This window comes from Callospermophilus lateralis, chromosome 15 (assembly GCF_048772815.1).
Source record: "Callospermophilus lateralis isolate mCalLat2 chromosome 15, mCalLat2.hap1, whole genome shotgun sequence".
NCBI lineage: Eukaryota > Metazoa > Chordata > Mammalia > Rodentia > Sciuridae > Callospermophilus > Callospermophilus lateralis.
Genome location: NC_135319.1, coordinates 66,696,485 through 66,713,435, shown reverse-complemented (window position 1 = coordinate 66,713,435; position 16,951 = coordinate 66,696,485). Strand labels below are relative to the sequence as shown.

Here is a 16,951-nt window from a genome sequence, read left to right as displayed (position 1 = left end):
ATTTTGTACTCCATGTATGTATAATATGTCAAAATACATTCTACAGTTATGTATAACTAAAAAGAACAAATATAAAAAGAGAAAAAATCTGTGGTAAGAAAGGACAGAGGATGTGGGAAATATTACTAGCCACTTCTGCTTTTCACTATGGACCCAAATCATCTCATAGAAAAGAATAACCCCAGTAACACAAAAATAAACTACTTTTACTCAACAGTACAAATTAAATACATAATATTTAATTGTGTTGCCTGGCACATTAAAATCTTATAGATAACTCTGCATTGGTACACTGAACTCTTTATTAAATACCTATTACATTTTTCCATGTGAATGTTTTCTTAGATTATAAACTTAATAAGACTACAACCATCTGTTATTTTTTTGTCTCTAGACTCTTAGAGCTTTTTTGTCAGATTATAGTTGTACGGAGATGAAAGTTAGAGACCTCATCTCCACCAACACCAAATGAGTACTTGAGGTGAATAAAGAAATAGGCCTGGGAACTGGTCAGCAGGGATCTTCAGCTGCTCCTGTTGAAGGCCTAGGCAGGACATGGCTCTAGTGATGCACGGCTGGTTGTTCACAGGTGGATACAGCACACTGGTTGTGTCCTGTCTTTTAGTGCTTAGGCACACCCTGGAACCACAGCTACACGTGTCATGGGAACAGACTCGTCATCTGCTTACAGCACAGATGGAGGGCAGTGCAGGGACTCTCCCCTGTTGGGCCACAGGCACCTCTGAACCTGAAACATAAATGATCTGGTATAGTGTACTCAATTGTCTGGAGGCTGCATCCACACACCCCTATCTCTTTCTTTTCATGGATTTTTTTACTTTTCAGTGTGTTTTAAATCTCACCCCGTGGAGGTGTGGTCCTGCTGCTCTTCAGAGGGTTGCACTCTGTATTTTTGCAGATGCAATCTTGGTCAGTAAGAGCCAGGTGCCCTCAGTATGGGCCCTGGCCCTGCTGCAGCGAGCTCTGTGATCTTGGACAAATTAAGTTTTCTAACCTACCAACCTCAGTATCCTAACCTTTAAGATGATAATGGGGAATAAATGAAATGCCGTATCTAAAAATTGTAGTTTTTATAGTCCATTTTAAAAGTACTGCATTTTGTGGTACTTTTTAAACATCAGTTCCAGGCTGCTCTCTTCAGGCATCTGAAAAGCCTACATGTGCTGCCAACTTGAATCTCTTCTATCACTCAGAGGCAAAGGTTGCCTTTTTAATTTTTCCAATTCCAGATTTACTTTGAGAATTAAATGAAAATATGTGAAGAATTTATTATTTTGAAAAACATGAATGAGGGCTTGGTTTGTGGCTCAGTGGTAGAGCACTCACCTAGCACATGCGAGGCCCTGGGTTCGATCCTCAGCACCACATAAAAATAAATAAATAAATGTATTGTGTCCAACTACAACTAAAAAATAAATTTTAAAAAAATGAATGAAGCCAGCCACAGTGGCACACATCTCTAATCCCATTCACTTGGGAGACTAAAGGGAAAGGGTCACAAATTCATGGCCAGCCTGGGCAACTTCGACCCTGTCTCACAATAAAAGATTAAAAAAAAAAAAAAAAAAAAAAAAGACAAAAGCAGACAGAATGAAAAAGTACTTTTGATTTTTTAAAACATAAACTACAAACTTTTGTATAACTTTGGCTTCATTTTAAGTATGCTTATATTTTAAGCTTTATCATTCTAAATAAATAGATTTATATTATGTCTTAGATATTGATGCTTTTGTTTGTTTGGGCTTTCCAGTTTGAACCATGGAGACTGGCTCGGTAGTTCGAGCCATCTTTGACTTCTGCCCTAGCGTATCAGAAGAGCTGCCCCTCTTTGTGGGAGATGTCATCGAGGTGCTGGCAGTGGTGGATGAATTTTGGCTTCTAGGAAAGAAGGAGGATGTTACAGGTAAGAGGCTTTAATTCCTCCTGTGCACAATGGACGATAGCCACTCCCTTCTTTCCACGTTAAAAATAGAGGTTAAATGAGAGGCCTAAGTCACTAACTTCAGAATCCTGTCTGTTTTCTTCTATAATCACACGGAGGTCTTACCTGTGAGGAGAAAGCTTGTCATCTTTCCATCTCTCCTTACCAATTCCTTCAGGAGCTGAATGCTTAGATGCCAACAGCCCCAGCCTGGTTTTCCATCCCTGTCTTTCTTCTTTCTTCCTAGTTCTCTCTCTCTCTCTCTTTTTTTACCCCTAGACAATGCTTTATTCACTCAAATCACTCAATACAATTTCACTCTATAGGTTCTTAATCAAGAAAATGACAATCCTTAATGATAGTCACTGCAATAGACATAATCAATTCACAGCAAACACTTCTAGATTAATTCACAGCAAACAATTCTAGATTAATTAATTCACAGCAAACAATTCTAGATTAATTAATTCTAAGCACTGCAAATACACTTAAGCATGACAGGCTAATGACAGACATTCCCTCTATGTGCAAAGTTCAAGTGTCAGATCAAAAGTCTCAAGCTTTAAGGCTTTAAGTCCAGCAGATGCATACTCACTCAGACCATGGTGATCAGGTCAGGAACTAAGGCAGGCTTCAACTGGGGTGGAGCTGATGGCCGGCTGAGGAGAGGGTCTAGGGAGAATTTGTGGCTCTCACCAGGGTCAAGATGTGACTGTAGAGTTTGAGAGTGGTGAGGACCATGCAGAGGATCAGCAAAAGATGACAAGTGATGGGATGTCAGTCCAGGTCCTCATCAGGCTCTGCAGCTTGTGTGCATCAATGTGGGCTGGCTTCTTCCCAGCTCTTTATCCTTTGTATTCAGCACTATTTTTTAATATTTATTTTATAGTTTTAGGTGGACACAATATCTTTATTTCACATTTATGTGATGCTGAGGATTGAACCCAGTGCCTCATGCATGCTAGGCGAGAACTCTACCACTGAGCCACAATACCAGCCATAATACCACATATTCAGCACTTATTTCTCTTATCAAAATACCAATTATTCCTTTCTTCAGAACCCTTACTATTTATCATTTATTTTCACAATCAGATTGTCTCTGATCAATGGAACATAAGGTGCTTCCCACTTGTTTCTTCTGGCTGTCTTCTTTTAACAATTTTTACTCTTTCTTTCTTTTCAAGGGAACCTAACTCATTCTGTTCACTCCTTCCTAGATTTGCAGTTGAACCCAATTAGTTAAAGCCACCCTCTGCCCTGGCTGCTACCTGCCTCCCACATTTCATACTTCTGGTTACTTTTATATATATAAAATTAACATATATATCTCTCAACCTCAACATGGATTTCTTTCATTAACACAACATGCACCTGTGTTAATCCAATCCTTGACTCGCATACATTTATGTCAGGTTTAAGTATGTGATATAGTCCTGAAAGCGGACACTGTGGACATTAACCCACATTTGAGAGATAGATTACCTCCTAGTAAAAGTGACCTCTCTTCAGAGACAAAAACTGCTGGGTAGTTAGCAAAGCAGAGAGACTTGCTTGTTCATAGGCCTTGGGGTGAGAGTGAACATGGAGGGACCAAGAGAAGTTCAGTAAGGCATGAAGCATGAGTGGTAGAGCAGGCTGGGAGGCTGAAGAGAGGAGCAGGAGCTGATCATGGAACCAGAGTATGCCAGGCAAGGAATTAAGTGGGAAACTGGGAAAGCACTTTAAGCCTAGTCAGATTTGTCTCTTGGAAGCTACCTGCTGCAGATTGGAGAATGATAGGAAGGAGCAAAACCTAAGGTTGGAAGGCAAGTTGAAGTTTATTGCAGTCACTCAAGTAGGAGGCAATGATAGCTTGGACCAAGATGGTAGGTCTGAAGATAAGTAGACAGATTCCACAGACTTCAGAATGTAAAACCCATAAACCTTTCTTTTCTTTCCAAATAGCAGGTACTGTCCTTCTACAACCACCTGTTAAAATCCTACTATCTTCAGACAAATATGATCTTTTTCCTAAGAACTTTCATGTTCTTCCTGACCCATTATCGGCCTTCTCTGAGCTTCTTTAGCAATTTGTGTACTTACATTGAGACATAGGGTTTTAGGATTGAGTTATTATTTATGTCTAACCCAGATTTTTTCAGATCTTTGAAGACCAAGACTGCCTGGCTCATGTTTTCTTTTGCAGTGTGCTTTGTGGCATTGTAAACGCTTACTGAATTGTATTCTCTGTCTCCTGCATGCCTCAGATTTTGTGTACTGTATTTAGTCTACAAAGATTCTCCAATTATTAGTACTCTGAGCTTTTAGTTAAGGTTCTATTAAGGGACTCAGAAAAAGTTTTTGTCCTTATACATAAATAGAAAAAGAAATTCCAATATTAAAAGAAAATATAATATTTAATATTGAGTATCACTAGTCAGTATGTTTGATTTTATTTTCAGGACAATTCCCCAGCAGTTTTGTGGAAATTGTGACCATCCCCAGTCTAAAAGAGGGAGAGAGGTTATTTGTCTGCATCTGTGAATTTACATCCCAAGAATTCAATAGCCTTCCCCTCCATCGAGGTAAGCTGATCCGAAGATGAGGTTGGTGGAGTCTGCCCATTCATAAAATAGGTCTTTGAATTTTTATTAAGTGGCCAACATCTGGAGAGTCCTCAGAAACACCAAGGTAGCACAGGCAATAATAATAATACATAATATCTTTGTAGCATTTTATAATTTTTGCACAAATGCACTCTCATCTAATTCTCAGCGCAGACTGTCAAGGTAAGCAAAGTGGGTATTATTTTAACTGTACTTGGGTTCAAAGGCTTTAGCTTCAGGTGAGAAGTTTGGCCTTAGGAGGTGGACTCATATCACCTTATTCTCAGTATTATCTTTCTACTGCCCCCCATGCTGTAGCCACACTTTATATTTATCTTTTTTCCCATAAATACTGCTATGGTTTTGCTAACAACATCACTACTTATTAATGCATAATAGTAATATAGTAGTTTTGATGTGGTAATTTAAGAGACAAATGCAAACAACTCCATTTTACTCCTATACCAGTAGCTAATGTAACAAAAGTTCTCACCAGAACCAGTTTAAAGGGAAACAATTTAAAATGGATAGTCTTAGTCATGTCTCAAAGATATTTCAAGTATTTTTTACTTCTTGCATTCTAATAGACTATAAACTTTTAAAGATAGACTGTAAACCATTTCAACAAAAATACTTAGTTAAATCTGTACATTTCTGCATAAACACAGAAACTAGTAGTGTTTCACAGATTAAGACTTACAATCCATCCAATTTTGTGATGACTCAGTCATCAAAATGCCAGAATGTCACCAGGCACAGTGGCACACGCCTGTAATCCCAGCAATTTGGGAGGTTGAGGTAGGATGATTGTAAATTTGAGGGCAGCCTCAGCAATTTAGCAAGGCCCTGTATAAAGATAAAAAAGAAAAATGGTTAGGGACCTAAATCAGTGGTAGAGTGCCCCTGGGTTCAATCCCCAGGGCTGAAAAAACAAACAAACAAACAAACAAACAAAAAAGTTTGAGCTTCATAGTTGTGTTACTAATATTGTTACTTATTCTTTTGAGTATGATACTAAAGGGATACACTTAATTTCTTAAATGGTATGCTCCCCATCCCTCACCCCCACCCCACTGAGAGAAACCTCACAAACTTCTCTAACCCCCAGTCAGTGAGAAGGAAGGAAACTTGTAATTTGGGGTGTTTTGTTACTCGGGATTTGTTGAAACAAGGGCCTTGAACAAGCTAGACATGTGTTCTACCATTAAGCTACATTACTAATCTTTTTAAATTGTATTTTTATTTTATTTTGAGACAGGGTCTTGCCAAATTGCCCAGCCTGGCCTAGAATTTGTAATCCTCCCATCTTGGCATCCTGAGTAGCTGGGATTAGAGGTGTGCACCACCAGGGAGTTTCTTGCACTTAACTCTGTATACAGTCTTTGGATAATTTCTGTCAGAATAGAAGCAGATTATAGCAGGGACTTTGTCCTTACTGATAGCTCTCCCAGTGATAGTCTGGAGTCCATATCAGACCCGCCCCTGACCTAGAGAGGAGAAAGGGTGAAAGTGCCCTGGCTTCTATCATAGCTGTGCCCAGGATGTAGATAGTAGGATATTTCCCTGGTTCCTGGTGTACATAGTGGATAGAAGAATATACTGGATGGAAATATGCAGTATTTCTATCTACAACATTATGAGGAATTTAAGGGATGTCATTTCTGGAATTAGCTTGTTTGCTTTATAATTACATCTTATTATAGTCAAGTCTTGGTACAAAAATAAAAAAGAAGGATTTTCTGCTGAAACCTACTATGGAAAGATGAACTGGATTTGAAATTAAAATGCAGATTTCAGGAATCCTAGGGCCATCTGAGAAATTCTTAGAAGATACTTGTGCCAACTTTCAGCCTGAATCACCTGTATCAAGACTGTATCAAGGTCAAGCAGGGTTCCAAAATTTATAGATCTTATTTTAACTACCTATTGACTAGTTAATCCTAGTAAGATTAATGATGTAAATGGAGCCCAAAGAAAGAGGATCAGGGCAGGGGGCATGGTGTGTGTGGGAGGAGGTAGAAAGCGGTGAACTAATTATCAGTGGTTTTATCTCATTTTTTTGTGTATCTGCTGCCAGCCAGCTCCTATATGTGTTCTCTAGTCTGAAAGCACACACTTTCTTGGACTGGAAAGTTAGGTATACCTACACCATTTGTATTTTTCTGGGATGTTTAACTTGAAATACTGACCTAATTTTAGTTCCTCTTGTTTTCTAATACATGACAGGTCATATCAACAGGCATTAATTTTGCTAATTGGATGTAAAAATCACTATAAAATGAAAACATTGTTTTATAACCACATATAGTTTATCAGATTCCAGTCTAGGTCTACTGATTTTGAAATCTAGTGTTTGGAATGGCTCTTCTACTTCTTAGACTGAATTTTTCCCCCATTAGATCAGTGTTTCAGCTCATGAGTAGTACACACTCCCTTATCCCTATCCTCTGATACTGCTAATGCTTACTCTTATGGTTCTTTCTCTATCCCTGGTCACAAAGTTTCAGTGATAAATTTATCAGAAAGAGATGGGAAACCTTAAGAGTATGTGGAATAATGTTTGAGATCTGTTTTGTTTCATGAAATCTGAAGATCTTATTTTAACTTTAATTTCCTATTCACCATGCTGCCTTTCAGTTGTTATTTATTTACCTTTAAGCAGTATCATCAGTATTAATAAAGAAAAAATTATACATGCACATATGTAAATTATATATATCTATATATCTATATCTATCTATCTATCTATCTATCTATATCAATAGCAGGTAATATAACTTAAGAATAAGAATTCTGACTGCTCTACCTTAAATCCAACTCTTCCACTTAATAGCTATGACCTTGAGCTAAGTCTCTCAGCCTCAGTTTCCTTTTCTAAAAGATGGGGAAATGGGCTGGAGTTGTGGCTCAGTGGTAGAGTGCTTGCCTAGCACATGCAAGGCCCTAGTTCGATTCTTAGCACCATATAAAAATAAATAAAATAAAGGTATTGTGTTCAACTATAACTAAAAAATAATTAAAAAGAAAAGTCTGTAGTTAATATTATAAAAAAATTTAAAAAATAAAAGATGGGGAAAATAAAAACCACCCTGGGGTAATTGTGAGAATTAAATGAGGTTCTACATGTGAAGCATGTGGCAAAAGGTAAACACTCAATAAATTTTAGCTATTTTTATTAGTCTTAACCTATTTTTTTTTTTGAGAGAGAGAGAGAGAATTTTAATATTTATTTTTTAGTTTTCGGCGGACACAACATCTTTATTTGTATGTGGTGCTGAGCATCGAACCCGGGCCGCACACATGCCAGGCGAGCGTCCTACCACTTAAGCCACATCCCCAGCCCAAGTCTTAACCTATTTTTCTGAGGTTACTTGATGTGCTCTGGGGCTGAGTTTCCTCAACCATTCCATGAAGTTTTGTATGCACCTACGTTTTCCCAGGGAGATTCTACCCAGAATCAGAATCACTAGTGGTTCTTCCAGCAGGTGTCACCCTTCCTCCTTTTCCGAAAGCTACCCAGTTGTTTCCACTGTTCCTTGCATTTTGAGCTACATTTAAACACAAGAACAAGACTATCTTTTAGAAGAAGGGTCAATACAGAAGGCCAGGGCCACTAAAGAGAGGAGAAAACAAAACAAACAAGGGACTATGATAAGGAAAGACAGAGACCAAGGAGAGGGAAAAAAAATGATGTATTATAGGAAGTGATAGAATATAATTAATGATTGCTCTACATGACAGAACACTTGTGCCTCACCTATAGCCTCATGTTTCTAGACCCCCTCTCCCACCACACAAAAAAAATCCATGAAAAATAAATTGAGCAGGAGGATATCAAGTTCAAGGTCAGCCTGGATAACTTAGTGAGACCTGTCTCAAAATAAGAAATAAAAAGGGCTGGGAATGTAGCTCAGTGGTAGAGTACTTCCCTAGCATGTGTGAGACCCTGGGTTCAATCCCTAATACTGCAAAATAAATAAATAGTATTTATCTGTCAAAGCACATGTGTTATAAATTATTATTATGAAAGTTCTCATATGATTTACATGGGGAAACTAAAATATGTGGTCAGTCTTCAAGAAGCACACAGTTCTCTGGGCATCTGGAGTCAGAGTCAGTGAGTCACCTAGTTCTTCAGAGTTCTTATATCAGATTCTAAGATTTGCATTTGTTCTTATCATTTTAATCCATATTCATTTCCTGTTCAAATAAAAAATCCAACTAGAGAAAACAAGCAGTTTGTGGCTGGGTTTGGTTGTGCTTGTACCAAAGATTCGGGCTGACCCCACGGTCTCCACATTTCCTATTTTTCTCTTTTCAAATCTGTCATACCACTCCAGGAGTTTCTCATTTTGGTGCTTTGGGAAGTCTTGAAATGACCACTAGGAAGCCCTCATTTCTAAGGAGTCACCCCGGGTCTCAGAGGAAGAGCTTTCATGACTCACGAAAATGAGAAACTCATGCAGAACATTCAGGGAAAGGCAGGACTGGAAAGTAAGGGCATTGAGCCAAAAAAACAAAAACAAAAACAAAAACAAAACAAGAGTGTCTTCCAGGGTCTTAATTACGATTCTTTTTTTTTTTTTAATTTACCTTTATTAAGTAGAAATAACCAATAGAATTATAGTCTGCCACATGATAAAGCCTCCCAAAACAGTCATTTCACTGAAAATAGACAGGAAAACAAACTCTCTTTCACAAGTTCATAGAGATCTGGCCTAACAAAGAAAATACTGTAATTCTACAGCTTTAAGAAAGCCGGTTCAGTTCAAAGCCTGAAGAGTGGGAGTTAGGGCAGCTTTTATTTTCCTATTCACCAAGAGGCCCATTGTGTCTGAACAGAGACACATCACCAGTGAGTTCCCTTTGTCATCCTAATGGCAGGCCTTAGGGCCAGTAGGGGAAAAAAAACACTGATAATTCTTAGGATCCAAAACTCTAACCATGGATACAGAATCATAAATTAAAGAAGTACAGAAATATAGGACCAAGACGTTCCTATTTTTCAGGAACACTTAGTCAAAATAATATAATATCAGGAAAATATATTTGATACCTTGCACTAAGTCTAAAACTTACTTTAGGTGCTGTATAGTATGTAAAAGTACAAGTGCCAGAATTAGTGATAAGAGCAGTTTTGTAGGTAAGATAGCCAAAATGAACATAGTTTCTAAGGTTTTTTAGAAAAGCATATTAGGGTTTGAGATGGAGAGATATAGTATGCATAAGGGTTTGGAGTTCATAATGGCATGGCTTTGTATGGGGAACAGTGAAAATCCCCTTGTGGAATAGGGTCTCATCTCATAGAGGAGATCCTAGGGGATGGTTTAGAAAGGGAAGAGGTTAGGACTGGATCATCATGAACATTAGGTTGCTTTGGGGTTAAAAAAGAATAATGTTTTTGGTTTTTTGTTTTTGGTAGCTTGGCAAGTAAACCTCTTCGAGCGTATCCAGAAAAAAAACTTATTTTTATTTATTTGGGGTATAAGAATACTATGATTTGCTAGGTGCGATGGTGTACACCTAGAGTCCTAGAAACTCAGGAAGCTGAAGCAAAAGGATCAAAAGTTTAAGGCCCATCTCAGCAACTTAGCGAGATTCTGTCTCAAAATAAAATAAAAAAGGTTGGGATGTAACTCAGAGGTAGATGAGTGAGGCCCTGGATTTATTTTCCAGAACTGGGAAAAAAAAAAAAGTTTGTTAGAGAGGATGTCATTGGGCAATAGGCTCTTCATGCCTATGGTAAAAGTTTGGGTAAAGGAGGGATATGATAAAATTGTATCCTGGGCCTCCAATGAAGAACCAATTCCTGAAGACATCTTTCTTAACTGTTCCATTTATGATAATAAACAACATAGTGTGAGCAGTTAAATCCATGGTGGATCCTATCCAAAGAGCTATATTAGGCCCAGAAGCTTGAACTATAATATTATTTACAGCAGCATTTATTCCACTTTTGGGTTTTACAATCCCAACACACTCATAAAAGACATAAGCCAGGTGCAGTGGATTACAGTTGTAATCCCAATGTCTTGGAAGACTGAGGCAGGAGGATTGTGAGTTCAAAGCCAGCCTCAGCAAGTTAGCAAGGCTCTAAGCAACTCAGTGAGAACCTTTCTCTAAATAAAATTTAAAAAACAGCTGGGGTTGAGGCTCAGTGGTTAAGTGCCCCCGGGTTAAATCCTCAGTACCAAAAAAAAAAAAAAAAAGATATTGAGACCTCAAAAGGTTATATCTATTGAAATTTGAATTAGATATTAAAACTGGGAATTAAAGTATTTATCAATTAACTGAAACTCATTACATATTAACATAAATAGCATTTTTATTTTTTAAAAAACTAACTTTCCAATCAAATTTAGCGAGGAATGACATTGGTTTACATTTTTATAAATCTTTTTAATGTTTGATTTAATGGAATAAAGCTGGATTTTCATACTTGCATCTGTATTTAATCTATTATAATATGTTGTTTTGTTAGAAGTATATTCTAAAAAATCCAGCCTCACACAGATATGTAATAAGAGAGAGGAGTCTTTTAATAGTCTTTTCAGATAATTGTGAATATTTTTCTTTAACACTGTACAAAAATGCAACAATGGTAGTTTTTTTAAGGATTAGTTGCAGTGTGGGAACTGAAATCATATCAGTGAACTTTTCATACTACTACACTAAAATCCATTAGTCTGTTTGGGTTTTAATGAATCTTTTAACCATGAATGATTTTATAACATCATGCATTGGATATGTAGAAAATATTGATTCAATGAGTTATTACCAAATGTGGGCCATTTTATTATACAACACCAACAATTACACTTGTTAATATTTCTAGTGATCTCATCAGAAAAATATTCAACTATGGAAAGCTGTCAAGTTCATGGTTGTAGATAAGAGTTTTCCTTCTTATTTTAGCTTGGAAGTTGGAATTTTACCATGGGCAACAAATATTTTTGCTTATTTTCCTTGAGGTTACAGACTCATTTCTTCCCTTTTAGAGGAAATGTCTCCAGGCTATCCAGGCCTGAATAAACTATCTGCCAGTCATTCTTTCACATAAAACAGTGTTGGGTGAAAAACAGCAGTTGGTTCAAGCATATAACTTGGCCGCTCAACTACTTTTCCTCAAGACAGACAGCAAAAGCTCTGTGTGTGTAATTCTCATGTTGTCACACAGAATGTTACAAAGGAAGCATTCTCAAGAGTTGAAATTTAATACAACAAATGTAACTTCATCAAGTATGTTCTTAACTGCGACTGGATTTGCTTTTTACACCATTGAGCACTTGGTGGTGAAGAATACAGTGACTCTACTACAACAGTTCTGTGTGCTTTGTTGCCGCTGCCTTGGTTTATGCATCGCCAGCAGTTTTATCCCCATTGCTTTTATAGTCATTGCAAATGTCAATGCAGTGGAAAATGTGGATAAAGTATTCATTAGTTTTGATCTCACAGATCCTCTGAAAGGATCTCAGGGGCCCACCCCTAAGGTTCCATGGATCACTCTGAAAACCCTAGGTTTATAGGAATGTTTCCATTCGTTCGATTTTACAAGTGTTCATGCTCTTAAAATTCTAGGTATGTATTTCCTTGATTCGTTCGATGTTTGAAGTGATACCTTGCTCTATTGATTACAGTAATGCTCTGCTGGGATGATGCTGAGGTCATTCTTTCTCTTTCTTCAGGTGACCTGGTGATTCTTGATGGCACTTCCACTGGAGGCTGGCTGCAGGGCAGAAGCTGCTGGGGTGCCCGGGGCTTCTTCCCATCTTCGTGTGTCCGAGAGCTCTGCCTCTCATCTCAAAGCCGACAGTGGCACTCACAGAGTACACAGCTTCAGATTCCTGAATATTCCATGGGTCAAGCACGTGCCCTGATGGGGCTTTCTGCCCAGCTGGATGAGGAGCTGGACTTCAGGGAGGGGGATGTCATTACCATTATTGGAGTTCCTGAGCCAGGCTGGTTTGAGGGGGAGTTAGAGGGTCGAAGAGGCATTTTTCCAGAAGGTTTTGTAGAACTTTTGGGGCCTTTGAGGACTGTGGATGAGTTGGTAAGTGCTGGAAATGGAGAAGACTGCATTGCTAATGGTGAGGTAGATATTCCTCTTGGAGAAGAAGAAAGAGGACCAGATGAGGAGGATGAGCAATCAGGGGCCTATGGAATTGCCCTCTACAGATTCCAAGCCCTGGAGCCGAATGAGTTGGATTTCGAAGTAGGGGATAAAATTAGAATACTGGCAACCTTGGAAGATGGCTGGCTAGAAGGATGGCTGAAGGGCAGGACAGGCATCTTTCCTCACAGATTTGTAAAGTTATGTCCTAACACCAGAGTGGAAGAAACCATGGCCCCACCCCAGGAAGGAAGCCTCACCAAGACCCCAGAAAGCTCTTTGGATGATTTGGAGAACACGGAAGTAATGGAGGAACCAAGATGTGAATCTCTTGAGTACACAGTAGAGATGCCCAACTATGTGATTTCTGAAACTTCTACTTCTCCCCTCGATCACCTGACTCCTGAATGTGATGTAAATAAAAACTCTGATCCAGGTGAAGTCTTCTCAGAAGGGACCCCCAGAAGCCCAGGCGCGGAGCACATAGAGCCTGTTGCGAAAGACCCTTCTGTGACTGAACCTTTTGAGGTCATCAATGGTATTTACTCCCAACCTCAGGTATCTTTTCATTGCCAATTGCAGAAAAACCAGTATTATTCTACTGTAGGAGGGAGCTACCAAAGTGCAGAACAGTTCTCTGGCCACTTTCCTCTAGAAGCCAGGACTAGAGACTATTCCAGCCTACCTCCCAAAGGAACGTATGCCCAGCAGAGATTTCTTCAGAAGCCAGAGCCTCCGCTTCACAGGGGCTCTTCCCCTGCAGCCTCAAGGGTAGCCAAACCCAGCCAATTGAGCCTTCAGCTCCAGGGTATGACAAGGTGTGTTAAAAAGCACCTCGCCTCCAAAGAAAATGCCTCCAGCTTCTGCTCCTCATCAGAGAGATCAGAGAGGAAGCCTAGTCCAAAAGGCCAGGGATCCATTGTGGAAGTAACAGCACTTCCACAGGGAGATGGAAGCATTGACCTGGACTCAAAGTTGACTCAACAGCTGATAGAGTTTGAGAAGAGCCTGTCAGGGCCTAGTACAGAGATAGACAAAATTTCACGCCACTTTTCAATCACAGACTTTAACTCTGAGAAGGATATTGTCCGAGGTTCCTCAAAGTTAATTCCCCCACAGATGCTACCTGAGAGAAGAAAAGCCCTAAGGCCACCACCACCTCGACCCTGCACTCCATCATCCCCTTCTTCCCACTTGCTGGTTGACCATAACCCAAAACCTGCACCCCCCTTGGCTGTGAGGCCCTCTCGCCCAGCTCCCTTGCCTCCCTATGCACAGCAGAGGATGAATGCAGCCTCTCCCAAGCCCCTTTCCTGTCACCATCCTAGCTGGGACACTCCAGAGAAGGAAGACCCTGAGCATATGGAAAAGAGTCTAGACCAGACATCCCTGTGCCCCTTGGTACTAGTGAGGATCCAGGAAATGGAACAGGACTTGGACATGTACACCAGGGCTCAGGAGGAGCTGAACTTGATGCTGGACGAGAAGCAGGATGAATCCTTAAGGGCGGAGACCCTTGAGAATCTGGAGTTCTATGAGAATAACATTGAAAGTTTGAATCTGGAACTCCAGCAACTGAAAGGTGAGTGATGAGGAAAATAACGTGTACTTGTTTTTTGACACCCACCAGTCCCAGTAACAGCCTGTCTTTGTGTTTTAGGGGTTGTTGCCATCTTTGATGACAGAATATTTGTATTTTCATTACCTAGTTTCTTATTCTGTCATTACAATGAAATTGCTCAGTCTTGCTATATTCTATGACCAGTGTCCCTTGACTTCATTTGCTGCTTAAAGAAGTGCAAGACTTAGAGACATGTGTGTACCCCATTGACATGTGTACCTCCTCTGCAGCTATGATGTCCCTGGTGTAGTGCAGATGAGAAGTCCCTAAATATAACTTTCTTCATCAGGTTCTATAAGGACTAAAGGCTTCCAGGCTAAGACTCTTGAGAAAATTACAACTTGTATCTCTGTGATCCAAGGACTCATTTTCAGTAATAATAATTGCTAACATTTCTTAACTTACTAGTAAGTAAAGAGTCTTCATGGATTCCTTAAAGGTGTAGGGATAATTCATAAGGCTGCTTTAGGAAGGAAGAAACTAAGACTTACAGAGATTAATATGTCAAGGGAGCTGGGATTTAAGGTCATGCTTTTTACTACTACAGTTTATTACTTCCACTTTGCATATTCAAAAAATCATATTCTGAAGCCTCCAGTCTCTGGAGACTTCACATTGACCAGATTCACAGGAAAAATAATTTATGGAGTAGGAAGAATAAGAGAGGGAGCCATGAGCAATTGGCCTCTGTCCCTAGGAGTTCATGACTGCTAGTCACTCTTAGCATGTGTACAAGACCTCTGAACCTACACGTCATCAGAAAAGGAAAAGATAAAAAGTAATCTGAGAATCTAGGAATTGCAGGATACTAATAAGAATAAAAGCAGAAGAATGGAGGTGCAGAGAGCCTAGGTCAAGTTGGCAGACTGAGGATGCAGACCTATCTCTTCTTCTACCTTAGATCTCTGAAAGAGAATAAGGAATGTGTAATTTAAAAATTTCCACAATAAAGAGTATTATTGGAATCAGGAATGATGGTGTACACCTGTAATCCTAGTTATTCAGGCAGCTGAGGCAGGAGGATCCAAGTTTAAGGCCATCCTGCACAATTTAGTGAAATCCTGTCTCAAAAAAAGATTGAAAGGGCTGGGGATGTAGCTCCATGGAAGAGCACCTCTGGTTCAATCCCCAGGGGCAGTGGGGGGTGCTATTAGAACGCCAGAAACCAAGTAGTTTTTTAAAAGATGGAAAGCAGATAGTAGTGAAGACAGAGAGGAAACCTCTATCCAAAATATGCTCAGGAGAGGAGGACAGTTCTAAGGGAACTCCAATTCAGAGATATGGCATAGGAGGGGTCTTGGGACAATTAGGGAACAGTTGAGCCCCATCGTCACCTGTGCTGAATAGGAACAACAGCAACACTTGTCCTTGAGCACTAAGTAAGTACATAGACATGTCCTTAAGAAGGTGTTCCTATAACATGCATACCTGAGCTCTTGGAGGAATGCCAGGTACCTTGATGACTTTGGATTACAAAAAAAAAAAGAAATTCTAAAGGAACCTTGGCTGGCTGTTGCATCCCCAAAGCCATAGCAAGTACTAGGGTCTTCTCTTATTGACCATACTTAAAAGATTCAAGATACATTTGTAAACTATTCTTTTGTTGCATATACAGGTGAGAAAACTAAAGGCTCTCAAATTCCAGGTAGCAGGACTTCCCAGAAACCACACTTTTTGGAATGAATCACGTTCCACTGAACTATTTTTGTCTCTCATGCTTAAGAACACTGTGCCATGTGTTCAGAGGGATTCATGGATTAAGGGACTGGAAGTACTAAGTGATGACATTGCTGTTCTTGCTTATTCACCTGACCTTCTTTTCAGAACTAGTTTAGTAATAATACAACCAGTATTGTTACTATGTATTTTTTTTTAATTACTAAAAACTTCATACTGGGAAAGCCCTACAGTAGGTAATTGGAGTCTCAATCATGAAGAATTTTAAAAATTCAAATCCACCAAATACAGCGTTGGGGAAGTTAATGTGGTCTTATGTGTTGCTAGTCGGTGTATTGTTTATATCTGCTGTCAGTGTGTTGAAATTACTTATTCCTTGCAATCACAGACGATGCCTCTTAAGGACCTTTTTTTTTTGAATGTTCATAAATGTTATTTCCAACAATATAAATAGTCCCTCATCAGTTGGAGTACCAGGCTTTATTTCTGTAATCCAGTCCTGCATAATCTTTAATCTTGAAATTTAAAGGCCTAAGGTTTAAAGAATTTTCAATATTCTGATTCTAGTCAATATTATATTTAGTTGTTGGATGCCTACTGAAAAAACAGGTAATACCTATCAGTGTATCATTTCTCATACACCTGGTGTGGTGTTCCACACATAGTAGGGGCTCATTAAATGCTTGATGTTATGGTTTGGATCTGAAATGTCGTCCAGAAGCTCATATGTTAAAGACGTGGTCCCTGTTGCAGCAATGTCTGGAGGTGGGGCTTTTGGAAAGTGTTTGGTTCACAAGGGCTTTTACCTCATCAGTGGATTAACCCATTGATGGCTGAATGGGCTACTAGGAGGTGGTGGAAACTGTAGGCAGGTGGTTCATGATTGGAGGAAGTAGGTCACTGGGAGTGTACCCTTGGGGACTGTTCTTATCAATGGCCTCTTCTCATCCTCCCCTGCTTCCTGGCTGCCATGAGTTCTGCCTCACTCAGGTCCCAAAACAATGAAGCTGGCT

General features: G+C 39.4%; 1 protein-coding gene across 2 annotated transcripts in view; it reads left to right on the top strand.

The window, feature by feature from the left end:
- Dnmbp (dynamin binding protein) overlaps positions 1-16,951 on the top strand; it is a 96,305-nt gene that overhangs the window by 27,027 nt on the left and 52,327 nt on the right. For both annotated transcript variants that reach the window (XM_076834520.1, XM_076834521.1), the window contains exons 2-4: positions 1,772-1,924; positions 4,387-4,509; positions 12,216-14,222. In XM_076834520.1, coding sequence (XP_076690635.1) covers positions 1,780-1,924; positions 4,387-4,509; positions 12,216-14,222 — 2,275 coding nt within the window. In that variant the 5' untranslated portion in view covers positions 1,772-1,779. The remainder of the gene's footprint in view (positions 1-1,771; positions 1,925-4,386; positions 4,510-12,215; positions 14,223-16,951) is intronic.